The sequence below is a fragment of the Cnephaeus nilssonii genome (genome assembly GCF_951640355.1).
Source record: "Cnephaeus nilssonii genome assembly, chromosome: 22".
NCBI lineage: Eukaryota > Metazoa > Chordata > Mammalia > Chiroptera > Vespertilionidae > Cnephaeus > Cnephaeus nilssonii.
The window spans coordinates 26,127,576-26,154,233 of NC_137093.1; the positions used below are offsets into that span (position 1 = coordinate 26,127,576).

At 40.7% G+C, this 26,658-nt stretch overlaps 2 protein-coding genes across 5 annotated transcripts in view; one reads left to right on the plus strand and one right to left on the minus strand.

Annotated features, from left to right (window-relative positions):
• The window catches only part of MORC2 (MORC family CW-type zinc finger 2), a 37,085-nt gene extending 20,330 nt beyond the window's left edge, over positions 1–16,755 (minus strand). For all 4 annotated transcript variants that reach the window (XM_079762542.1, XM_079762540.1, XM_079762541.1 and 1 more), the window contains exons 1-5: positions 15,259–16,755; positions 7,886–7,939; positions 5,353–5,387; positions 1,914–1,982; positions 1,308–1,398 (exon numbers count right to left, since the gene is read on the minus strand). In XM_079762542.1, the coding sequence (XP_079618668.1) occupies positions 1,308–1,398; positions 1,914–1,982; positions 5,353–5,387; positions 7,886–7,939; positions 15,259–15,326 (317 nt within the window). In that variant the 5' untranslated portion in view covers positions 15,327–16,755. The remainder of the gene's footprint in view (positions 1–1,307; positions 1,399–1,913; positions 1,983–5,352; positions 5,388–7,885; positions 7,940–15,258) is intronic.
• TUG1 (taurine up-regulated 1) lies at positions 16,228–26,038 on the plus strand (the record flags this gene model as incomplete). The annotated part of the gene is made up of 4 exons (XM_079762964.1): positions 16,228–16,351; positions 16,753–19,084; positions 19,281–19,399; positions 19,951–26,038. The coding sequence occupies 2 exons, from the start codon at positions 16,228–16,230 to the stop codon at positions 17,205–17,207; spliced, it is 579 nt and encodes a 192-aa protein (XP_079619090.1). The 3' UTR covers positions 17,208–19,084; positions 19,281–19,399; positions 19,951–26,038.
• Between the last annotated feature and the right edge of the window lie 620 nt (positions 26,039–26,658).

Genomic DNA, 26,658 nt, shown 5'->3' on the forward strand with positions numbered 1-26,658 from the left:
CCCTACCTCAGACCCACGAATGGCCAGGAATCTGACGTGGAAAGAACAAAAAAGGAGAAATTTAAAAAAGAAGCTAGAACCTGGCTCTCTCACAGCAATGACAGCATTTAATCTTTAACCTACTCGGTATGTATGATATAATCCCAATTTATAAAGGAGGAAGCTGAGGCTCAAAGAAGTAATTAATTGAGGTAAGATTTGAATTTTAGTTTGTCTGACTTAAGTGAAATGGACACAATTTGCAGTCAGAAATTCTGGTTTATATCTGTGCTCTACACTTGGGCACTTTTATATTTTTGGGCAAATTATTTCACCGCTATAAACCTCAATTTCCTCACCTGAAAATGAACAAAACAGTACCGACACCTCCTAGGACCATAAGGAGGATTAAACAAGATCAGTTAAGCTCCGAGCACAGTGCCTGGCGCATGGTAAGTGCCTATCCGTACCATTTGGTTCCCGTCCTAAGAGACAAATCGAAAAGACCAGGTGCCGTGTCTTTGGAAGCACTTTCGTTCTTCCCCACCCCCAAAGCACACTGCAGTGAGCGACAACTAATGCTGCCGACTGGCCAAACCACCACTCTCTCAAAGAAAACAACACGTTTCCACAGCAAGACTGGAGACATGACTCAGAATTCCATTTGTACAAACTCCAATTCCACTGCATCTTATTCTATCCAAGAGTCTGTACAGCTGGAAGTGAGCATTTCAGAAATAGAAACCTTTCTCTTGGGGCTTCACTCAAAGCCAGAACAACACATTCCAAACACCAAACAAGTGGGAACCAAGGTCTGCGGAAGAAGTCCAAGGGATCTGAAGACATCAGGTAGGTCCCTGCCACAGGACCTGCAGGGCCTGCAAGTGGAGACCATGACCACCAGGATGGAGGTTTGGGTCTCTCTGACTCACCCTGGATCCCCAATGCCTAGCACAAAGCATGACACATGGCAGGTGCTCAGGGAACACTGCTGTGCCCTGAAGCAACGTCCTCCGGATCTCAGATGTATCCCAATCCCACAAAACGACCACTCCATACCTCAACTACAGGGTACAACATTTCAACAGGAAGAGAGGTACAGTGCCAAGAGACACCTACAGCTTCTCCCACCACAGCTGGTTTGGGCGTCCATACTTTTGTTCTGTGAAGTACACAAGGCTGAACAACAGTAAGTCCCCAACCCACTCCTTTCTGACTTCCCTTCTGTTACAGAGTGACAGTGATGGAGACAAGAAAGTTTTCATGAGACAGAAGCAGGAGAACATCGCTTGGTTTTGAGTCCTGGGACAGGCTTTTAGGATACTTACGACTTTAACCCATTCCCATACTGCCCAATCTGGGTGGACTCAGGCGTTCGTTTGGCTGACTTCCCAAACTGGATCACACTGGCAGCATCATCTGAAATGGCAGGCATAAGAGAAGTGAAAAGTCTGCATTTCTTTGCCAGGCTCCTCAGAAATCAAGGTCTGAGCCTTGCTAACCCCAAGTAGGGCTGTGTCTACTGAAAACCTGACAAGGAAATTCACAACCATGAGGCAATTGGACACAACACCTGATAGGCCTGTCAGTTTCAGTTTAGCCATCACTATGACCTTGTTTTGTTACCCAAACATGGTAATAAGGTGTGTGTGTGTGTGTGTGTGTGTGTGTGTGTGTGTCCTGTAGTTTCAACCCTGGGATGTTGTGCAAGCTGATAAAAATAATGTCAAGAGACAGGTAATCTGACTGACTTCAGGCTGCCATTCAGATGCTATCGCCCATGCTAGGACAAGACCCAGCAAATCCATGTGTGGAATTGTGCCTGAGATGTTGCAACACACTCCTCTCTCTCCTGGTGGATCTTTGAGTCACAAAAGTGAGGCCACAAAAAAAACAAGTTAACACAGCCAGTATTTATAAAAATGGTTACTTACTTGGATCCATTCCTGCTCCATCATCCAAAAAGCAAAGCATAAATCCTCCTCGAAGATCCTCTCGCCTTTCTGTAAAAGAAGAGGCTGCCATTACTGGGTGGTTACCCTCCAGAGCGCGGCAGCATCAGTAGGGTAAGAAGGGGGATCAATGTGAAGATTAGTCCAAAAAGGTCAGGTCAAACCTAGCTTCTCCTTGTCACAGACCTAGCTAGTATAAGGCCCTTGGGAGTGGAAATCCCAAAGCTTCTCCAGTTCCTTCTAGTTCATGACAAAGCTTGAGAGACTTGATATGGAGGACAAAGACTACCTGGCTCAGTATCCAACCAAACCCAGGACCACTGAATATACATGTATTTCATACATACCTCAATCATCCCTCTGCTTGTGTCCATCTGGATTATTCCCACGCTACCTTCTGCTGTGAACCTCAAGACACTGAAGTACTCCCACTACTGCATGCTATACCTTACCAACACTGCTCAAACTCAACACGGCACATCCTTTGTGGGTTAAGTTCAGACAAAGTGATCAAGCCAGTCAAGCTATGGGTATAGTGGTGGCAGCTGCTTTCTAGAAGATGAATTACTAAGTCTCTATGCAACTCTCCCCAGGCTAACTACAGTTTCTGGGCTATCTGTATTCACCACCCCATCCTCTGTTTGCTGTGGGTCCTTGAAATGACTCCCCAACCCAAGCACGAAACAGTACAGAGTGCCGTGAAAGGGCCTGGTTCCCAGCTGGATAGGCTGGACTGCGAGGAGGAAGTCCTTTGAGGGGAAGTTACAGAGCAGCCATGGGAGAGCCTCTTGGCTAACAGAACGGGAATGCAGCAGACTCTGCCTGCCATCGCAGTGAGTGGAAGACGCTCTTCTTTCGGGAGCTGTCTTTTGCGGTGGCAAGTGGTTCCTCAGTAGTCTGGGTCATGTGATAAACACTGGAGAAGAGATTCCCAAACAGGGGAAGGACCCATCCTAGTTTCCAAGAGTTTGCCTTTTGACCCAGTGAGGACGCAGCTCAGGCACTTCTACTAAAAGGAAGGTCTATGTAAGGTACCACAGGAACAAGCCCAGGGCTGCTCTGAGCCTAGTTCCTAAGGGAATACATCCTTTTCTCCCCTAAGCTGCAGTTCACCAACTCTGTAAAATTATCTAAGCGGAGGAATCTGTTTAAAATGCATATCCTCCCCTCCGGCTAAAGATTCAAGTGAGTCATGACCGCCTTCCATTAAATGGACTAGTTATTGCAATTTAAAATGCTATTTCTGAAGTACTATAAACCACAGATTTTCAAGTATCACTCAGTGTTCAGGAAGCTAAACTTTGCTGAAACATTAATAACAAGTGCTTCTTGAAAGTTCAAGAGCAAGGACCTTCCTGGAAGCACTACTGGTAGATAAGAAAATTTCTCCTCATGGCAGAGCGTCTTAACAGGGTCTCTAGAGAATCCAAATGAGATCTAGCAAGCAGGAGCAAGTGCAAGTATCGTGCAATAAGGCTTCCAAGTTTATTCTAGAAGGAGCAAAGTGCCATGAAGTTGCGAAATGGGCCAGGTACAGATCATGGTAACAACATGCTAAATCTGGCCACGGGCCATTTGTTATGCACTCAGCCATGAGCAGTACATGAAGACTGCTTTGGAACCTAGAAACTGGCTCAAGCCAAGTGCATTCGAAAAGTCCCCAAAGATCATTGGTGGCATTTCTTGAATGCTACCTAGGAAGTTACTTTTAGGCCCTTGTGTTTCTTATAACGGGACTTGCAGGCTGTTTTAACACACAATCAACACTTAACAGCGGGTCTGAGATCCCTTTCTTGCTCAAGGACTTCATTTCAAAGATTTTTCATTTGATTATGAGGGTAAGAAACCCACATGTGGAGGATCCTCCTGGCCACACAGTGACCCACACTGTGTAAGCAGCTAACAGTGTCCAGAACCATGGTCATGTGCACACTACTTCCGGGCCAAGAGAGACTAGCCAACACAGCAGTAACTTCTTCAACCCTGTAAGCAGGCAGTGTGGCATCTTTACCTAGCTACAATGCTTATCCCAATCGTTTGTTTATTCGATGAATATTTACTGAGCACTTCCTTTGTGCCTGACTCTGTGATGAAGCTAACTGCAGTGAACAATGCAGATGTGATCACTGCCTTCATGGAGCTTACAGTCCAATGGACTCTACTCTCTGCAGCAGATCAGGTAAGCAGGAGCTAAGAAAAGTATCAGCTGGAGCAAAATGTAGTATGCATACAAATCACCAGAAGAACTTGTTAAAATAAAGATTCTGGGCTCTACCCTAGAGTGTCTAATTGTGTGGGTCTGAAGTGGTACCTGAGGATCTGCATTCCTAGCATGCTCCAAGTGATCCATTCTGAGAAGCTAGTCAATTTTATTCAAAATATTACCTCAAACTTTTTTTTAAATATATTTCTTTATTGATTTCAGAGAGGAAGGAAGAGGGAGAGAGAGATAGAAACATCAATGATGAGAGAATCATCGATTGGCTGCCTCCTACATGCCCCCCACTGGGGATCGAGCCCACAACCCGGGCATGTGCCCTTGGCCGGAATCGAATCTGGGACCCTTCAGTCCGCAGGCTGACGCTCTATCCACTGAGCCAAACCGGCCAGGGCATTACCTCAAACTTTTCAGAAGACTTCAGAAAAACAGATCATGCTATCCAAATTTGGATTTAAAAGCTGTCTTCCTCTATTCTGCTTTCAGATTGTTAGCATTCAAATGATCCAAAAGAAATGCTAGTACAAACACTAAACAGGCAGAAAGCAAACTATTAAAAAAAAAAACAGGGCCAATGATAATGACTAAAAATTCTTCCACTTGCACTCTAGGAAAAAAAATAAAAGGCTCCTACTGCCAAACAACAGAGCCAATTAAATAAGCAAAGCAGTACATGCTTCAGCATCTTTAAATTCCAAGCAAAACAGCCTTCCTTCCTACCTGATTCCTTTGCTTGAAAACATCTCCTCTGCAAACCTCAGTGCCAACCCTGTTACCCAGTTGTTTTATGCAACTGACATAAAAGTTGGGACTGGTCTTCGCCACGGTGGAAGGAGAAACTGGCCTCCAACAAGATCTCTCTCTGGCTGCAGATGCTATAAACCTGGTCACCTGCTAACTCCAACCAATAAAACCACTAGTGATTGTTACTACACTCCCCACTACCCTATTCCATCGGCCCTCTAAATCCCCTGGTGGCTTTTTTAGTAGATCTAGATCTGATCACCCTGTGTTAGTTTCTTGGTGTAAACTAATTCTTGGTTTCTATTACCTGCCTAACCAGGATGCCCTGTTTCTAGAGTAATTGTGCCATATCCTCAGGCTCCAGAAACCAGTTACTTCACACTCATTTCTTCTTAGGCATAGCAATAAATGATTTAAAAGGAACTGGGCATTAGAAGAAAAGACTGATGTCTGTCTTACCTGCATAAATATCCATTCTGGTGGCATCAGCATCTCTGCAAAATTAAAAGGGAAAAAAAAATCAAGATCCAAGTGAGAATCTGAAATGCCACCTATGCATAGTATTATGAAATGGATACTATTTTGAATCTATTTTCAGGAATTCATACAGTCATTCTACATACATTAAAGCTATATTTTTTATACCTGATAGCACTATTTTCCTTTTCTGACTGTGAAACACCTAGAGCAGCTCCAAATTATTTTAAGTAATCACATGACAAATAGAGACTGGATATATATTTTTAAATACAAATTTCATAGTGAAAACATCTAGAAGTAAAAACATTCCCCTTTAGATACTAAGAACTGACACAAATCCATGTTTCTCTCAATCAATTACAATCATAAAAAACGTTCTAGCCCTAGTCCGTTCGGCTCAGTACACAGAGTGTCAGCCTGAACACTGAAGGGTCACAGGTTCAATTCCAGTCAAGGGCATGTATCTCAGTTTCAGTCTCGATCCCTAGCCCAGCACGCAGGAGGCAACCAATTGATGTGTGTCTCTCTCACATCAATGTTTCTCTCTCTGTGTATCTCTCCCTCTCCCTCCCACTCTATGGGGGAGAGGGGTTGGCTGAGGGGAGGTCAATGGGGGGGGGGGGGGGGGGAAGGAGACATATGTAACACTATATGTACTACTTTAAACAATAAAATAAAACTTAAAAATAATCAATGGTAAAATGTCCTCAGGTGACGATTAACAACAACAATGTTCCAGTCCTATCTGGTATGGTTCAGTTGGTTGAGCATGGTCCTGTGCACCAAAAGGTCACTGTTTAAATTCCTAGTCATGGCACATGCCCAGGTTTCGGGTTCGATCCCAAGTTGAGGTACAAGTGGGAGGCAACCAATCGATGTTTCTCTCTCACATCAATGTTTCTCTCTTTCCTTCTCCCTTCCTCTCTAAAAATCTCTAAAAATAAAAATGTTCCAATAACTTGTGCATCTTCCCTTCTCACCAAGATATTGAGAAAAAAAGAAAAACTGCTATAAGGCCTATGAAAAAAATCAAGTCCTATGGTATACATACTACAGGCAGCAGACTGATTCACAAGCCCATAACCTTAGCCTCCCTAACCAGTAAAAGAAGTTGAGGTACCCACTATACTCTATTCATCAGCTGAAATGCAAGTTCAGTGATCAATGAAGGCTTCCATAAAGGTTTGGAAGTAATCTAGCCCAATTTGGCAACTGCAAACAAGGAAAATGATGCAGTCACATTGATTTTAAATGCAAAAATTCAACTCAAAACCATATAACTCCACATGTACCTATTCCCAAATACATAAAAACATTTCAAATATGAGAATTTGGCAAAATGTTTGTATAAGCAAGAACACATACTCCCAGGAATCTCCAGTTCACCATGATATATAAAAAAGCAGTCAGCCACAACACACCATGGTCTCACTAAGCTAACAAGTGGTAAATTCAAGCGTAGTTCCATTAAGCTACAATATTTTTAAACTGATAAGAACAGATACTCTATACTTGATCTTAGTCAAAAGGCTGAGAAGCGATTACAGCATTTTTAAAAAGAACATAAAAATTATGAGTCAACCAGGATTGAAACAAAGTAGGAGGGGTTTTTTGTTGTTGTTGTTGTTTTGTAAAATAACTTGTTAGCTGGCACACTTCTATGAACAGTCCAGGGGAGAATAACAATGAAAGTAATAATAGTATAGGTTTATAGTATAGACATAGATTATCAGCAAGCTCATTAACTGGGGATCTGTTTAAAAGTACTAGTACTTCTATCAATTCTTATACTCTTCTTCCTTTGTTAGTCATCAACACCTAGTCAATAAACAATGTCTGAATTTTATGTTTGCATTCAGAAACAAGACTGAAACAATATTTTCATAATAGAAACAGAATGTTGATTTGCATTTTTATTTGCTTATCTTTGAACCAACTTAAATTTTTCAGTCTTACACAGTAACATTGATAGGCTTCCATCACCAAGAACTCCATATAACACAGTGCTGAAGAATAATTTCTTCCAAGCACAGCTGCTCACAATTGAAAGATGCTTTGATCAACTGGAGTCATCTGACAATAAAACACACACTTTGGGAAGACACAAAACTCTGGAACAATTTTAAAGACATTTGATAGTGTACTCTCCTTATAGCACAAATTAAATCAAAGCTTGTCTGTCTCATTAATTTGATTCCTAAATTTCAATCTTAATTCCCTATGTTTCACTACAATTATCTTGCTCTAACACACATGGGAAGGCAGCTTTGAAGGTTAGAAGTTCATTATTTTTATGCTAGAACACCGAGGAATGAATGGATTAAAGTTAATCAGATAAACTGGGAGTTACCAACTGATGTGCTATTAAAAATACTCTTTTGGGTAGCAAGCCTCTTAGGAGTGAGTTGTGGCTGTTACAGAATTGCCTTCCGTCCATGTCTTCAGAAAGCAAAGGTCACAATGGCCCAAATGTTTTCAAACACATACTACATGCCTGCAGGAGACTACGTACCTTGCATTATCAACCAGTTCAGCAAGAGCACCAAACAAGAATTCATGAGTAGTCCTAAAATGATAAACAGAATCAGCAAAAGAATTACGGAATGAACTATGACTCTTAATTTAAAAAATCAAGGTTATAAAATACTAAGTTTGTAGTTAACAATCTAAAATCACGATGAGCATTGTCAATTTATACTCTTGAAATTTAAACTTCATTATCTCCCTAATCTCCTTCAAGTATTAATCTACCAAGTCCTGATATCTACACAGAAATGTTTATTCTTACTATGTTGAGAAGCCCACTCCGAAGCGTTAAAATGTTCCTATGTAGTATTGCTAAAAGCAGTGTTTTTTACTACTCATATTCCGCCTAGAAAAATGCCTGTAATTTATTTTTCATTGCTTTAACCAGCTGTTTCTGCATATCTCTAAGCATGCTCAATGGACATCTTGTTAGCATTTTGCTTTACTAATACCTGTGTATGATCTACTAGTGAAAGAAGAAAATCCATTCAATGTTGTGCAATTTATGAGCACAAATATTCCATTTGAAAATGGAGGAGAAAGGAGAGAAAAATCCACTTCCTTTCTCTTACTCTGGCTAAAAAAAAAAAAAAGAACTTTCTACACGTTAAAGGAATGCAAGACCCTCTTGGACAATTCCTTCTAGAAGGACAAAAGCATGGTATGGTCTCTTAGGGCCCTTGTTAAAGTTAACCCCTTCAAGGAGAGAAGTTTATGGTCTACTCCTTGGAAGCTGCTCAAAGTTTGGGCTGGGTAAGTATACAATTATATTTATTAAAAAAAAAAGATGATTATAAGATTTATCCTTAAACTTATTTCTCCATATACACTCTCTTTAATTTCCCGTAATAGTCTTCATTAGGTATTAGATATAAAAGTAGGACGTGTCCATTCAGAACCACCTAGAAACTTTGACTTTTTTCAAAAATAACCAAATTATCCCAGCTAATTTTTTTTGAATACAAAGTTTCAGCCAATAGATAAACTAAAATTTTCAAATATTTCAGAATGAAATAAACCATTATTAAATAAACAGCATCTAGGATGTCTGATCAATAACTATATTGTTTAAAATAAATGTTTAAATGTTTATAAAATAAATACCCAAAACTGAACTGCTAAAACAACTGATTTTTTTTCCTCCTCAGGTAAATATTCAAATTTTTACAAATGCAAATTTTGAATTAAAACTACCAGTTCTGAGAATTTTAGGAAGAACTTTCCCCCATGAGATCAGTGAATATATGCTGCTAATCCAAAAGTGACAGCAGTAAATAAGTTTTAACAAAAAGTAGAAAATTTATCTCCAATTCAACTAGAAAGTAGGGCTCAAATTGTTCTAAAACGCAATTCTTATTTTACATAAAAAAACATTTTCTAAGAGAAAAACGTGTATAAAACATCCATATCTTTAATTATTAAAAATTCTTAAATCTTTAGAATCCTATTAAATTCTTCAAATTATCTTTTTTTTTAATGTTTTTATTGATTTCAGAGAGAGTGAGAGGGAGAAATAGAAACATCGATGAGAGAAACATCAATCGGCTACCTCCTGCACAACCCATACTGAGGATCGAGCCCCCAACCTGGGCATGTGCCCTGACTGGGAATTGAACTCGTGATATTCCTGGCACATAGGATTATGCTCAACCAACTGACCCACACCAGTTGGGCTAAATTCTTCAAATTACCAACTGAATTTTTTTTTTAAAGTATTCTGTATATTATTCCACTAAAAAAAAAAGAGAGATAAAAAGTAATAAGCTAGAAAATTAAAGTGATTTGTTGAAGGTAACATAAGTTAAAAATAAACCTAACATTTGCTCTCAAGCTTTCAACCAGTCATTTTCCTGACTTAGAAAGTGAATTAGTGTTCTATACTCTAAGTTAAAGAATGAAGTATCTGGCCTTTGGTAGGGAAAATGTTGACTATGAATAGTCTGGAAAACTTATTTAATATTAATACCCTTTTGCCTTATCAGCAATACATATTTTTTTCTTTTTTGAATATATTTTTGTTGATTTCAGAGAGGGAGGGAGAGGAAGAGAGAGATATAATAGAAACATCAATGATGAGAATCATTGATCGGCTGCCTCCTGCACACCCCACACTGGGGATCGAGCCTGCAACCTGGGAAATGTGCCCTTGACCAAAATCGAATCCGGGACCCTTCAGTCCGCAGTCCAACACTTTATCTGCTGAGCCAGACAGGCTAGGGCAGCAATACATATTTCTGATCACTTCACATGAAAATGAGAGACATTTAGAATTCAATAGTAACATCTAAAAAGAGCTGTTTTCACTGCTTTCTATATATATTGTTTAGAAATGTGCCTTGTACATTTAGAATTTTAAAAAATCTTTCCAAATGGTCTTCCTTATTCCACACTATATGAATGCTGTTCCACACCTATCAATGCTGTTCCACACTTATCAATGCTGTTCCACACTTACATATTTCAGGTAAGTTAACAAATATCTTTAAAATATAACTAAGGAATACTTTCGTGATATGTACTGATACATCAAAAAAGGTGCCTTTTGTGACAATCTATAATAAAAGCATAACATACTAAATAGACCGGACAGCCGAACAACCTTCGGATGACCTTCCGGACGAAGCCGGGGCTGTGAGGGCCAAGGCCGCCACCACAGCTGCAAGGGCCGAGCCCCTTACATGAATTTCATGCATGGGGCCTCTCAATGTTGATAAATTCAAAGACAACACTCGCATTTTCTCCAGCCTTCCAACTGATTAATGATGGATCCTATTATCAAATACTAAAGCCAGAGTTCAAAAATATCTCTTAAAATAAAAACCAAAAATGTACCAACTGCACAAGTTCTCCTTTTTTCAAATAATATTCAAAGAGATACACTAGTTTCTAATTAGTATCTGAGATAGAAATATTGGAGTAACTATCAAAGGAAATTCTTTTCTTCACAGACATAACCATTTCTTACGTATGATTCAAGAAAAATCAACCACCTAGAAAAAGAAAGATTTTTAACAAGCTCTCACTTTCAACTGATCAAGGCTTTTATACCATTTGTGCTGCAAAGGAAATTGTTCTGCAGCCCAGCATTTCCAGTGACAAATTTACAGGTAAATCTACCCATTATGTAAGAAAATGGTCTCCCTATTCATATTCATCCTGCATTTAAACTATATAAATACTTGGATATGTTGACAATAGTTAATTGCCCTAATCAAAAGAAAATAATCTAGAGAAATTCTAGAGCAACCATTTTACATTCATATTGCATTAATATATTTAGAGTAAGAACTCTACATTTCACAGCATTATAAATCATAAGAAATGTTGTCTCTAGAATTGACAGTTTACTCTATATTCACTTCCAATATAGATAGAACAACCCAAAAATATCATACCGCCAAGATAAAAAGTGATTAAATGTGCCAACAGGAACATAGAAAGCAGGCATCTTATACTTAAGCATTCTGCTCTATCAGACCACTTAGCAGTACTGCAAAGAGTGACTTAAGCTTTGCATCTTACGCCAAAGGACCATCACTACCACCAGTACATCTAGATTGCTCATGAACTTTTTACTATCAGTCACAAAACCCACCACCAAAGAGAGCAGCAACAGCATGAAACTCCTTTTATCTAAAAAACCTAACTTAATCATCTCATACTAGCAATATCCAGTATTAAAAGAAATTATCCTAAGACTTTCATGTATCCTAAGAATTTCCCATGCCTGCTTAAACCTTCATGCTAACGTAACCAAGAGAATAACCATTAGTTACCGTAGACAAAAAAATTTTTTTAAATCAAGACAGATGCTTACTATCTTAAACAGATGGTCCAGAATTTACTAAAAACTTATTTGCTTAATGACTAGCACCAAACAGCAAATTGCTACCATACTTACCAACTTTAGGATTATATAAGCTACTATAAATAGAATAATAATCACCATCTATTCCAGTGGTTCTCAACCTTTCTAATGCCAATGGTCTCAGGCTCTACAGCGACTCACAGGTTGAGAACTGCTAGCAGGGTCACCTAAGACCATCAGAAAACACAGATATTTACATTACGATTCATAACAGTAGCAAAGTTACAGTTATGAAGTAGCAATGAAAATAATTTTATGGTTGGGGGTCACCACATGAGGAACTGTATTAAAGAGTCGCGGCATTAGAAAGGTTGAGAACCACTGATCTATTCAATGTTTACCATGTTTCATGTATGAACTAATTATAAACATTACATAATACTCAGAAACATTGTCAAACTAGGTCCATTTTACAGATGAAGACTCAGAGAATTTGACCTCTGCCCAAGGACACAGCCAAGAAGCAATCAAATCCAAGCTTCACAGGCTCTCAAGCCCATGATCTTTACACTGCATCACAATGATATTCCATCCTTCTAGTTTGGATTCTGCTTGCAAATCTACATTAAATAGGAGATAAGGAAAGGGCCATTTCATAATTCACAATATGGCTATATTGTAGATGTCAGGCAACTTAAAAAGATCTTTTAAACATTATAACAAAACAAAAAAGACGATACAGTAGGACAAATTTCGCCTTATCTTAAGGTGACACTGCACCACTTAACACAGAGGAGATACATCTACCATTAAGAGTATCAAGGCCGGCCAGTTTGACTCAGTGGTTGAGCATCGGCCTATGAACCAGAAGGTCACGGTTAGGACACATGCCCAGTCAAGACACATGCCCGGGTTGAGGGCTCAATCACCAGTGTGGGGTGTGCAGGAGACAGCCAATCAATGATTCTCTCTCATCATTGACGTTTCTCTCTCTCTTCCCCTTCCTCTCGGAAAGCAATAAATACATTTAAAAAAACAAAACAAAAAAACCACATATCAAGTCACAGCTTAAGAAAATTTAAGGTTCTGGCCTGGTAGCTCAGTTGGTTAGAGTATTGTCCCAATATGCCAAGGTTGTGGGTTCCATCCCCGGTCAGACCATATACAAGAAAGCAACCAATGAATGCGTAAAATAAGTGGAACAAATCGATATCCGTGTCTGTTTCTCTCTGTAAAACTATAAAATAATTTTTACTTTAAAATTTTGTTTCCTCTACAAGTGACCTTCCAGTCAGGTCAGCACATTAAAGAAATCTCTTGAAATTAGTTACAAACCAGAAACTTATCTTGTTGTTCTAGGTTCATATTTTCTTCTGGCACAAGTGGACATATTCAAAAGTAGACAAATTCAATGTAATCCAGATATCCAAGAGCTTCCAACCCTCAAATGTCCACGCAAGCAGGTGGTTCCAGTTTGACACGGGTAAATCAAATTCACAGAAAATTCTCCAATATCGATTTGGTGATTTAACTGAGGTTCAATTCTTTGCTTTGGCTCTGTCCACCTATTGTTGTTATTAAGTTATAATATAGCAAAACAAATAAGCAGAGACAAATATCCCAGAAGCTGCAAATTAGAGGCTCACTGAGATAAAATTGAAGAATTTTAAAGTGAGAAGTAAACCCTTTCCTGAATAGACAAGGAAAGAAGCCCTTAAAGGTAAAACTGGCCCTTGCCAGTTTGGCTCAGTGGATAGAGCGTTGGCCTTCGGACAGAAGGGTCAGGTTTGATTCCAGTCAAGGGCACATGCCTGGGTTGGGGACTCAGTCCCTAGTGGGGGGCATGCAGAAGGCAGCCCTTCAATGATTCTCTCACATTGATGTTTCTCTCTCTCCCTCTCCTTTCCTCTCTGAAATCAATAAAAAAAAATTTTTTTTTGAAATGGTAAAACTGACTAGAGCCAGTACTACCTAATGGTTAAAAGCACTAACCACTGTTGCCAGATAAATCTTAGTGCCTTAAATCTGCCACTTAGCAGCTGTGTAACCTTCGGCAAGTAACTTAACCTCTTTGAGCCTCAGTTTCCTCAAATGCAAAATAGGAATAATCCCAACAGTGTTGCTATAAAGATTACTTTCAGCCATGTTTAAACTAGTAAGTGGCATGAAGCAATTAATTAGTTACTATTATTTTATAATCAAATAAAGTCTGGGGAAGCTGGAACAAGAACCCAGTTTAGAAGTCCCATTCATGTTCTTCCAACATTATCAAATAGTCTGCTCTTCCAAATTTGGCCCCTCATTGCAAAGCCCGATCATCTGTGAACATCTAGAGGCCTTCAAACTGCTGGTTCCGAATGTGACAGTTCAAACATAAAGGATAGCAAGGGTTTTGCCCAAGGCTAGGTTATAAACTAGTCAGCAACCTTACCTAACGGGATTTCAGTTCACCATAAGAATTGGCCTAGGTAACCTTTACAGTACCTACTCTAAAACATTCTAGTTCAATAAGCTTCCTAAATAAAACCAAGTTCTCATAGTTTGACAATTCACTTCACTTAGAAAATTTTCCTTGATAGGAAAAATAGCAAACAAAAAAATTACAGACATGATCACAAAGACGACTCTGGAATTTAGGGTTTTGGTTTTGTTTCTAAATCCTTTCCCATAAAAGGATAAAATTATACTATTATTGGATAACTGCAGTCTATATTCTCAGCCCTGAAGGTGATTCTTCAGATCTCTGGGCCATCATTTAGCTGCTCATCACCTCTCCACGTACTAAAATGTTAGAATACTTACCTTTATCTCAAAAGTGACAAATTAGCATATTAAAACACAAAGTAGTTATGAGCCCAAAGGAATACTTCCAAGAGAGTGAACATAAGGGTTAACCCTGAAACATTCCAGACCAATTTGGAGTGATGGTAATTTCTTCATGAACCCAAGAACCTCAAACACCATGTGTTCTGAGATCTGCACACATTTTGGAGAGTGGCTATTTAAATCATGGGTTTAAACAAGTTGCTATTTCCTGCTTAGCATATGAAAACAATGTCGGATGTGGGGACGAATTTCCCAAGAAATATAAAGCCAACTGTTTGCTGGAGGAAAAAAATTAATTTCTTCTCACAAGCTGTCATTTAAATGTCTTCTTTTTTTCCCCCCTTGTTAGAAAGAAAAAAACTTGTTATAGCCCAACTGTTTTTGCTGTTGTCACTAAAGAGAATATGCTAGAATAGTCCAACTTTTGGTGATCCAAAGAACAGTTCTTGGATTCCTATCAAACACTTGAGAAACAACTCGATATAGTGACCTCAAAAAACTAGTTTGCATTTGAACAAATAACTTTTGATTCAATAAATGGTCATATTCTTCTGGATTAGCAAGAAATATTTCACTGATCTCTGTTCTTCCATACAGAGCTCAAGGCTCATCCAGTGAGAACATCCCCAAAAGTGAAAAAGCATAATTTTCTGGGAGAAGGATTTCCATACTAATATCAAGAAATGGGTTATCGGCGACTATAGTGGCATCTACAGGATACTTACGAATTTGTGTGCAGATATTCAAAGGTTAGCTGGGCTCGATTCAGACTGCTGTAATTTGTGAAAGCCATGATTGCAGTGAGGTTCGGGCCTTTACCTGCTAACTGGGAAATACAACCTTACAATGGAATAGGTTTTCCAGGATTCTTTTCCAGAAAAGTTTGGTAAGTCTGTGCTCCTTAAACAAGTCTGCTGCGAAACTATCTAAAATATAATCAGAGATGTCCAAAACTACAATTGATTTCTCCTTGGAGTATTTTTTTTTTAATCTTCTCAGACTATGACGTAAAATTTTGAATAGAACCGTCCTACATCTGTCGTCTTGGGAGCTTTCACGTTAAGTTGCGAGATAGTTCAGTGAGTCGAAATGTGGATAACCTTGAAGTAGATGGTACTGGAGTTGGCGGTTTTATGACTGCTCCATCTTCGTTTTCTTCGAGCCCTTTCTTGTTCTTCTAGGGAACTTACCACTCCGGAAATGTGCCACCTTCTGTTATAAAACCGGACAATCACCCATGTCTTCGCCACCAATGATCCCAGGATCCTTAAAGAGGCCCCAGACTGGTGAGCATGGTTCGGGTTTATACGGCGATAGTTCGGCTTCACGAACTCCCAACTGAAATCTCTCTCAACCGCTGAGGGCGGGTTCCCGCGTTCGGAGCCCCACCCCGATCTCCGAAGGGTAGCGCGTCAAATTACCTCACAATGACCCACTAACATTACCTCACAATGAGCCCGCCCAAGTCACCTCAGACGGGCACGCCCCTCCCCCCACTCTCCTCAGACTGTGGCCTCGGCCTCTCCGGCCCTTCCCGGGCCTCTCCTCAGAGAGGAGTGGGGCCCAGCTTTCAGAGCCCGGATCAAGGGCAATGGCAAGCGCACACCCCGACGGGGCGTTGCCCAGCGCTCGCGGCTGCCTTTGTCCCTCCCCACGGAATTGGAACCCGACAACCGCAGCTTGCTCTTGGAACCATGTGCTGCCGCCGCGTCCGCCGCCACCGCCGCCGCCGCCGCCGCCGCCCAGACACGAGCCTTCCGAGCGCCGCGCAGAATGAGATGATGACCGGACTCAGCACCACGAAATTCGGCTCTCAGGGTTGCCTCACAGGCGCCTCTGCGGCCACCACAGCCACCGCTTTGTCTCCGCCTATGCACACGGACCGGGCTCCCTCGCGCACTCCCCGACGCCCCGAACCCCCGAGGTCTCCGCGGCGCGTTCAGCCAATCACAGAGCCGCAGCTCCTCCCGCCCCCGCCCTAAAACGACGCGTCCTGATTGGTAGCCAATGTGCGCCCACGTGACCGGATCTTGTTAGCTGGGCCCGCCCCTGTCACGTGAGCGAGAGAGCGCCTCTCTTCCTGCTTTCGTGACCCTCTCCGCCATTTAAAGAAACAGTACCGGGGGCGGGCCGAGCGACGCAGCCGGGACGGTAGCTGCGGTGCGGACCGGAGGAGCCATCTTGTCTCGTCGCCGGGGAGTCAGGCCCCTAACTCGAAGAAGCCCTGGCGCGCCCTCCCCCCCTCCCCGGTCTGGTAGGGCGAAGGAGCGGGCGCGCGGTCGATCGAGCGATCGGTTGGCGGCTCTTTCTCCTGCTCTGGCATCCAGCTCTTGGGGCGCAGGCCCGGCCGCCGCGGCGCGCGCCCGGTGGCCGTTGGCGCTCGCGCCGAGTCTTTCTTCTCGTACGCAGAACTCGGGCGGCGGCCTATGCGTTTGCGATTCGACGAGGAGTCGTCCGGGTGGTTGGTGGTGGCGGGCAGCTGCTCCGCCCCGCTCCCGGGGAGGCGGCGGCGGGACTTGGCGCGGCCGGGGAAGCGGGGGCGGCCGGGGCCGGCCTGGAGGCCTGGCGCCACCCTTCGGGGCCTACAAGGACCCAGTTGGAGGGACAGGAAGGTGCTGGGGGATGGTTGGTGGTGGGCTTCCTACTTTGCCTTTTCCTCCTTATGCCGCCTTAGTGAGAGGCGGGAGCTCTGGCGGCGGCTCCGGGCTGGGAAACAGGCTCCGGAGTCGGAAGAGCTGGGTTTGCTTCCGGGCCTAGCCACCAGCTGGCCGAGTGACCTTAGGCAAGTCCCTCTGTAATCTGCGCCTCAGTTTCCTCCTCTGTCGATGTTTGTGGGATTAAAAGCGCTTTGTAAACTATAAAGCGTCAGTGTACATAAGGGATCGTTATTATTTGTAAAATTTTCTTGATTTGTAAGAAAACAGCAGTTTCCCAATCCATCGATCTTGAACCTAGGAACCTTGGATTGGAGTTGGAAATTCCCAAACTCCCCGAAATTGTATGCAGAAAGTAGTGGGAATGTGCATTTTAGGGGAGTGAGGATCCATCGCCAACGAGTTTTCAAAGGGAGATGTCACCCCCCCCCCCAAAGAGTTAACCACAATTTCTCAATGCCACAGGGAGGAAACTGAGGCCTAGATGTCATTTGAGATCCTCCACAACCAATTTGAAGCCCCTGTTTGAATCCCTGGGATATGTGAGCTTTTCTGTGCATAATGGATATTGGGGTAACAACACTCCACTGCTTGGCTTTTTTCCTGAGTCCTTTCCTTTCCCCATGGGGTGCCTGAAGGGTGGCTAATGCATATGGTACAGTGGCATCCAGTATAAAGCAGCTGAAACTAGGAGTGGATGTGTTCTCTAGTATCAAGAAGCCTATTTAATCTTTGGCCCATTCACTTTGTTGCTGCTTATACTGGTGCCTACCTTTCTGACTCTTTCATTCACCATTTTCCACGACCATGTTTGCCATCTGTTACTTGCTCCTATTTTATACCCCTAGTCTATGTGGTTGGTAGTGAGCAGGCTTATTTTTAAATGGTGCTGCCAAGTCTAGCTAATTAATGGTGCAGGTGGATTTTTCGAAAGCTGGCTAACTGGAACAGACTGATCCAGGCATGGAATTCCTGAAGATGTTGGGGGGTTATTTTTATTAATTGAAGGTTAACATTTTCTGAAAAATTGAGTTCGAACCTGTGCTGAACCTCAGAATCAGTAGGTTTGGAAGTTTTTCCAAGCTTAACTTTTTTCCTGGACTGCTTTGTATTCTCCTTGCTTGCAAGTGTGTTGCTAAGGTGGCCAAAATGCCTGTTTTTTGCTTCTTTGTTAATTGTCAGCTGCTTTTATCTAATTCCAGGCTATTACCCAGCAAACACTATAGAAATGTTTGAACAGTTGGATTTCAAACATTTTTGTTCTGTGGAGTGGTACAACTCTAAACAAACGAACACACACGTTTAAGTGTATTTTGTCTGGTTAGGTGTTACCCGGTTCTGCTATTGCATACAAATGTCTGGAAAAAAATCAATTGACTGTTTCCTTTATCTAAAGGGCAGAGACAAATGATCTCAATTCCAGAGAAATAACTTATTTGGGGGAAAATGTGTTGGTCTTTTGTAATAAAACCTGGATGTACTGCAAAAAGAATCTTAAGATTGTGGTGAGAAGATGCTTTTCTCAGCAGAAAAGAGGGACACAAACATCTGGAACTCAAAGCTTGAAATTCTGTGACAAAACACGAGATGTCCAGGATAGTGGGTTGAAAGGGTTTCACTACAGTGTTTCGCACTAGCTGGAGCAGATGTCTTTCAGTCGCCACGGCGTGGACTCCAGATTTGCAAGACCTGGGACCTGGATGCGTTTATGAGGATGTGACAGGAACTCTGGAGCTGGATAGTTTTAATTTGGGGACTGTTGACCTCGCTTTCAGAAGAGAGATGACGACGACTAAGCAAGCAGTGCCACTAGCACTGTTACTGGGAGTTTGAAGACCTGAGTTTCTGCCAGACCTCAGTGCAAACTCTGATGACACTGCATCCAAAGTGAACTACGGTACTTGCCATTTTCCCAAATGACTCGTTCTTGACCATCTCTGCACTTTTGTTCATACCCTCTTCTCTGCCCTGAAATGTCTTCCTCTGGTCCTTCACCTGCCAAAACTCTGCCATTTTCTCAATCTCTTGTATCCTTGTATCTGATGCGCTGTAAAGTACTTAATTGCATGCTTTTTTTATTTGCTTTCTTGCAGATAGCAAGCCCCTTGGAAAAAAGTCTTCGAATCTTTGCCCACACATACTACCACATATGATGAAGCTTTTAATAGGAAAGAGGAATTTAGAGAGCAGGCTATCCCAGAATAAGTATTCAGTAAGTGTTTGCTTAATCATTGGGTGATAACCTGGTTACTCTTGATTAGGAAAACGATCACTAGTTATGGGCCATGTTTCTTCCTTTGTTTCATGTTATTAAATTCTGAATTTAAAAAGATTTCAGGATCCTTCAAACAGAGAGAAATTGATATATTGCATAGGGCATTACATTACAGAAGGATGCATGCATTAGGGCCTTATTACCTAGGTACATTATTCTCTCCCGTTCGAAATGTCAGAATGAATAAGACAATTGGGAAAGGGAGAAGGGCAGTTCCTAAGATGGTTATTCTCAAGAGTCTGGAAACAATCTTTGCCAGAGAACTCTTTGTTCTTATCACTGATTGTTGATTATAAGGCTCATTTTTTCATTTATCCTCTGTGAGCTTCTGTCAGCCTTACCAAGAACTAGTACACATCCGGCAGCTGATGTGCTTACTGCAGAGCTACTCCAGTGTTCGAGTCCTGCGTGTGTAATTCCATGCATTTGTTACCTTACCTGTTTTGTCCCTGGACTTTCTGACCATCTTCCTTGTGTTGTTCGCTCAGCCTACAGATTTGGTACCTGGATTTCTGTCCATGGTGATTTCTATCACCTAACTACTGAAGAAGATACCATTCCAGTGGACCACTGTGACCCAAGGGACAGTCAACCATCATGATGTGGTCTTCACCTCCACTCCTGACCTTTACTACCCAGATTGAGCACATCCTTTAGGTGAAGTCAAACTCCTCAAGCCAGATAGCTGAGACTGTTTTCATCACAACAAAGGCTCAGTTTGTTCCATGCGTGTGTATTTTGTTTCTTCAGTTAAAGCCTTCAGAGACACATAATAAATTTGGACCAGGGGATTCTTAGTTTTCAACATTGTCTGAAGAATGGTAACATCTTGAGAACAACATTGGACCACAATCTCAAATGTTTATGAAGTGTTGAGGATCCCATACAGGTCACTGGACACTATTCTTTTTCCACGTCAAATCTGTAGTATCCTACTGAATGAGAAAGCAGATATTCTGACCCATTGGGATTAAAACAAAGGCCTAGTGAAGTCCTCATAGCATCTTCTTTGGGATTATTCAGGAACCAGAACTTTCCACACAAATGTAAGGAATTTTACAAAGGAATCCTTTACCCAGCATCTCACAAAGCTTCAATCAGATTCCAGAAAAGGCCACTTGAGACATCCAGGTAGAACCTATATGGTAATCCCTTATGTTTTTATCGCACTTTACAGTCTCAGAGCACTTTTACATGTGTTAATATCAAAGTCACACACTAGACTATAATCCTGTTTTGCAAATGAGGAAATGGGATTTGAAAGATTATCCAAGGTTTATCAAGTGGTAGAGGCCAAACCTTCTGACTCCCGGTCCAGTTCTTTCCTTGGAATTAATTTAGCCTCTACCCACAGTGTTAAGACAACTGCAGGTTGGGAACCCCAGAAAGGTGTTCTAGCTTCCTGATCTGGTGCCCTCAAACAGGATGTCATAAATGTAATACCGTGATAGCTGCCCTAGACCAGAATTCCATGGAAACACCCCTAAGGTTTAAGAGCAGACTCTTCATGGTGGTAGATTGTCCAGTCAACAAGACACATGTTCATCTAACAACACTGCCCAATATGAAACACAAAGCTGCTGTTAGATCTTTTGTCTGTCTTTGGTCTTCACAAAGATGGCCTATTGATTGGGGAATCCCTGTGCATATCATGCCTTTGTTTTATTGTTGTTAAGTCTTAAGATCTTATCGATGGTTCTTTTATCCCCTAACTCCGTGGTCGGCAAACTGCAGCTCGCAAGCCACATGTGGCTCTTTGGCCCCTTGAGTGTGGCTCTTCCACAAAATACCATGACCTGGGCGAGTCTATTTTGAAGAAGTGGCGTTAGAAGTTTAAGTTTAAAAATTTGGCTCTCAAAAGAAATTTCAATCGTTGTACTATTGATATTTGGCTGTGATGACTAATGAGTTTGCCGACCACAGCCCTAATACTTGTACCATCCATTTCGAGCAGTACTGTTTATGTATGTGTATTTGTATACACAACATATATGTCATACATATAGAGCTTCTGTAGTCCAGTAAGGTGGTAAAAATACTATAAAATGTGTCCCCTCTAATTGATAATGCAGTATAGTGTATTAAAGGATATCATAAGGCTTACAGCAAAAAGAAAACTATCATTTAGCTGTTTAGTCTGGTATGTTCTAAGTTTAATCAAACACAGAATGTTATCTTGCAGCATTCCTTCCAATGGAATGAGGCAGCTGCTTAAGAGTGGCATAGCCAGTGCTTCTTGAATGCCAACCGATTGCCCTGGAGACCCAGGAATAAACTGCATCTTTGACACACACATCCCTTTTTTCTTATCAATAACAACTTTGAATTAGTATGTTTCCATCATCTGAGCATTTTTTATTTTATTTTTTTTTTAGAATTCTTTTTCTTGACCATTACCTTAATTTTCTGTCAAAGGAACCTCTAGAAGATTTGTGGGAATACTAGAGAGGGGGATGGGGGAAAGTTAATTCATCCAAATTTGGATGGATTCTATGACATACAGTGATAGATTTCTCTGTACCCTATAATTGTGCTCTAAACCTAGTTCAAGGTCATTGCATCTCAGATGGGTGAAAGATTGGGAAGGGAAAAGAGGAAGTGGGTGGAAAAAATGGAGGAGGGATGAGGTGATATTTTCTTAGAATTTCTGAGTTGTGGCCCACTGAGATCTTACAGTGCTTGAAAAGAAGTCATCTAGCATGGACTTCTTTGAATAATATTTACAAAGAAATGAATGCATTTTGCAGCTGTATTCTAACTGCAAAAGCCCCCAGTGCTTTTGTCACGTAAAATCTTGTTCTCTGAGAGTCACAAGCCCAATTTCAGGAAATGAGAATTTATAACAGACTTGAATGTTAAATTTCATAATTCTATAATGTGGCCCACCTTAGGGGAAGAATGAATAGGAAAACACCTTGGCTTACCAAAGACTTTGCTTACACAGTTTTTGGTTTCTGTGACCTATTTTTTGTATTTCAGCATTTTGTGAACAGCTTATTCTTAGATCATTGATTTTCCAAAGGCTCTGTGGCCATGAAGCCCTTTGAACGAAAACTATGTGGAAGCCCAAAGTAAAAATGAAGTTGCTCTGGATGAAGCAGAGTGGGGGTCCTGAAATCTGCCACAAGCATCTTCCTTTATCGCCATGGTGACACCTAAAGAGAGACTTCTTTACAGCACCTAGAATTCTTCAGAACACATTTTGAAAAACAGTACTCTAGACAACAATATGTTCGACCTGAATGATATTCCAATCTGTACCTCTACCCAACACAGTCCATGTTCAGTTGGTGCTGAACATTCTTAGGAATACTTACTATGTACAAACTCAGAAAAGTACAAGACCTTTGCCTCTAAGTAGTTATATGGGCCAAAAGTGTATCAAATGAACCTAAATTAATCATGCGCTACTCCCATATGGACTTACAGTAATTCCTGGGTTTGGGTATAGACAGTAAATCATACGTACTCTACACTGACAAACCCCCTTACCCAACTTCTTTCACAAACACCAGATGTTCCGATGGTACTTGAAATACGTGAATCTGAAGTCTTGATCCTCCTTAGATACCTGAATTGCCAGGTATTGAAGCTGATGCCTCATTGAGGCCATAGTAGACCAACTTGTTCATCGGACCTCCCATCATCAACCATGGTACTCTACTTCCATGTGCAAGGGATAACCATTAACTATGAAAGCAGAACTCAAATTCTGGCAACATTAACTAAAAGGGTACCTGGTTTTATCATTCATCTTATTCTCAAACTACAAGTCACTATGACTCAATCAGTGGCAGTAATACTACTGCTTGGTTTTTACTTTTAACTGCTGTTTTCCAGGATAAATGAGCTAATGACATTTAATAAGCTAAAATAATTCCTCCATCATTGGCATATCTGCTTGGCATATTCTGCTCTTATAATTATGAATACTCTGCTCTAACTACATGTAAGACCTAATCCACAGGAGACCATCTTTGAACATCTTTTCTGATGTGTGTGATTTAAAATGTGGCCATTGGGAAAGTTTTCTTCTAGCCATTGAGTTTTTCTTTTAAGATGGGTCTTGATCTCTGGTACCATCAACTGTGGATACTAGGGATATTTTGAGGTACGCACTTGCTGAGAATCTCAGATTGTGTATAATCTTTTGCTGGAAATGTAGACTGACTTGAAAAAAAAATCTACAAATCCTGCAGCTAAAGATTTTGTCAGTAGATTCAAGCTTCCTGTTGTGCTTCCTAATGTCACAAGACCACAGTCCCTTGTCCTTGTGGATATGTTCATGGAATTTTACCTGTCTCAATACTGTTTGAACACTGATTCAGAGTGGCCGACTTCATTCCTCAGGCATTGAGACAACTTACCTGTTTCTGCAGGAAGGATTCAGTTTGTGAACTTCCAGACCAAATCATGTTAAACAAGTAGACTGAAATTTTATTTACTTCACAGTTGACTTAAGGGCCAGCTGTCCTCAACTACTTCAATGAATGCACTGGTTAAATGTTGGAAATGGTTTCTTTATATCTCTCTTATCCACTAGACTAATTATGAGAACATGACTTCGTCTTCAAATCAATCTAGGCCTAAGCCTGGTTACTCTAGACTGCTTACCATCAACAAATAAAAATAAAATGATGACTATCCTGCTTGTATATACAACTATTATTTGTAAAAAAGAAATCTACAAACTCACCTTTTTTACTGCCTTCAAAATATCAGCTAGATTTTTCTTCTGTACAGGAAAAGACATTGATCTACACTGCCAGTCATTCCCTTAATTCCTGTCAAACTCAGTCAAAATGAGGGGCTTAAAGTGAGGATGATCATCTTTCAAGAGTCTAATGAACATTGTGTATAAGAATTGATGTTTTAAAAAGCAAAAAAACCTAAAATTCAAACCTAAGTTCTTAACCTACTATCTCCATGCCTCAGATCTCATCTAAGTCCAGCAGCACCATTCAACCAGTTTGAGACCTTGACTTGTTTTTGATTCCCGGAGATGTGCTGAATTATAGAAGATGGAGATTTTGATAACCAAAGAAAGTAGTGCCAATCTTGATGAACCCTATTATTCCCAGGTGTCGGAATAGACACCTAAACAGAACCTCAAGTCTGGATTGAGAATTTAGCCTTCTGAGCTGAAAATTCTTATTGGACAAATGAGCAGGAAAGTGAAAGCTGCTGTACCCGACTGGCTATTTAAGATCTGAAAAGTGTATCCAGAATAAACACTATGGATTAACCCTGGAGTATTCCAGGTAAAAACTAATTTACAGAACTTAAATATTAAACTACGTGTTCTTCCTTATACCCTTGTTATGGTATAGCTGGCCCTGCTGAAGGTACCCTACTTACCTATTTTACCTGACTCGGCCCTTGCCTGCCTTTTTTGACACATTGCTGCAATCAAACTTGCTGTCCTGGAACAGACCACAACTGATCTCAGCCTATCTTATACCCGATTCCACCAAGGAGTTTTGAACTGAAGCAACCTGCACTCACTCCACCAGGACTTCATGTTCTCAACAGGAAGGACCATGCTGTATACTTTTTGACCAGCAGCAGTCCTCTTTTTTAAGTGCAGAGTAAGCCTCAGCCTATATATATTTGATCATTTTCAGCACCTGGAGCTCCTTCTACCAGATCTGAAGGAGTATAGCAGATAAAAAGCACTGTCAATTTCTCTCTTCTGTAGTAATACAGAAGTTGAGTCTGAATCAACAGCACAGAAATGAGAAATGTCCAACTTGGCAAAAGACTTGAACACAAAAGATTTCTAGGAATTTCACATTTACCACTGACTTGAATAGCCTCACAGAACTACTTTCCATTGGGAGACTAGTTGTCTTGCATTATGTCAACTAGATAATTGAGCTCTCAGACTCTTATATTGAAACTCCATTGTATCATCTAGAGTATGTTACTGGACATGATTATTCCATACAAATGGATTATAAGCTTCCTGACCACAGGACATACTCATGATATGTGTGTTTTTCAGAATACTTTTATTACCAAGAAAGAATAATGCCAGCTGTTACAATTCAACTTTATGAGCAGAGATTAAGCTTTTTCAATATCCGATGTTATCATTATCAGTTACTTTTAATTGACCAGCATTTATTCCATCTCTTCGTAACAACTCCCTGATGTTTCTTGGAACCGTATCCTCCCTATTTTCAGTCCACAGAGTTCAGACCTGATCAATCGGCATAGTTCATCTTGATCATAGTGATTGATTCGATTTAGGAATGGTCATGTGATTCAAGTTGATCCAGTGATACTCAACCCTAGGAGTTTACTGAACCGTGGAAGAGGAAAAGCTCAGAAACTCTGTATTTACTGAGGTTGCTTACCTTTGCAGGATGAACAAGCTCAAACCAGCAGGGTCCACCATATAAAATGAGCCAGTCAGAGAATGAAGCCAGTGCAGAGGAAAGCGGAGCCAAATGATGGAGAGACTTGAGTCCTGATGACAATGTTTGTGCTCCTAGATCCATCCGTGCCTGAAGCTAGTATATCCTCTGGATTTTTCAGTTTTGTGAACCAATAAATACCCTTTTGTTTAAGTTACTTTGAGTTTGGTTTCTATTGCTTGAAATTCAGTCCAAATATACTATCTACCAATATTGAAATGACAGGTCCAAGTATTAAACTACAGGTCATGGTTACAGTGAAGTCACTTTCCAAACTGGAAGTCAGTGAAAAAGGAACTGACAGTGCTTAAGACAGAAGCAAAAAATTACATGATAGGAAAATATAGGAGAAAACCTAAATGGTACCAGTAAGGGATTGTTTAAATAACATGATTTAACCATATTAAGAAAACTTACATGAGGATTAAAAAGAACAAGTTACACTTACTGTGTACAGACATGGAAAAATGGCCATGTTATATTAAGTGAAACAAACTATTGGTAGAAAAATGTAGTATGAACTCATTTTAAAATTTGTCTTTGTTTATACATAGAAAGGTCTATTAATGGCTTTCTTTGAACAGTGTAGATTAGATGAGACTAAACTTGACACATTTCTATATTTGAATATTTTTCACTATTCTTGTTACTTGTAAACTTTATTTAAAAGTAAAGCATTTTTAAAATTAAGTTTAGTGCTTACTGTTTGACCTCAGCAAGTTAACACTGAGCCTGTTTCATCAAATAATTTAAAATAACCCTCCTTTATCTCCGTGA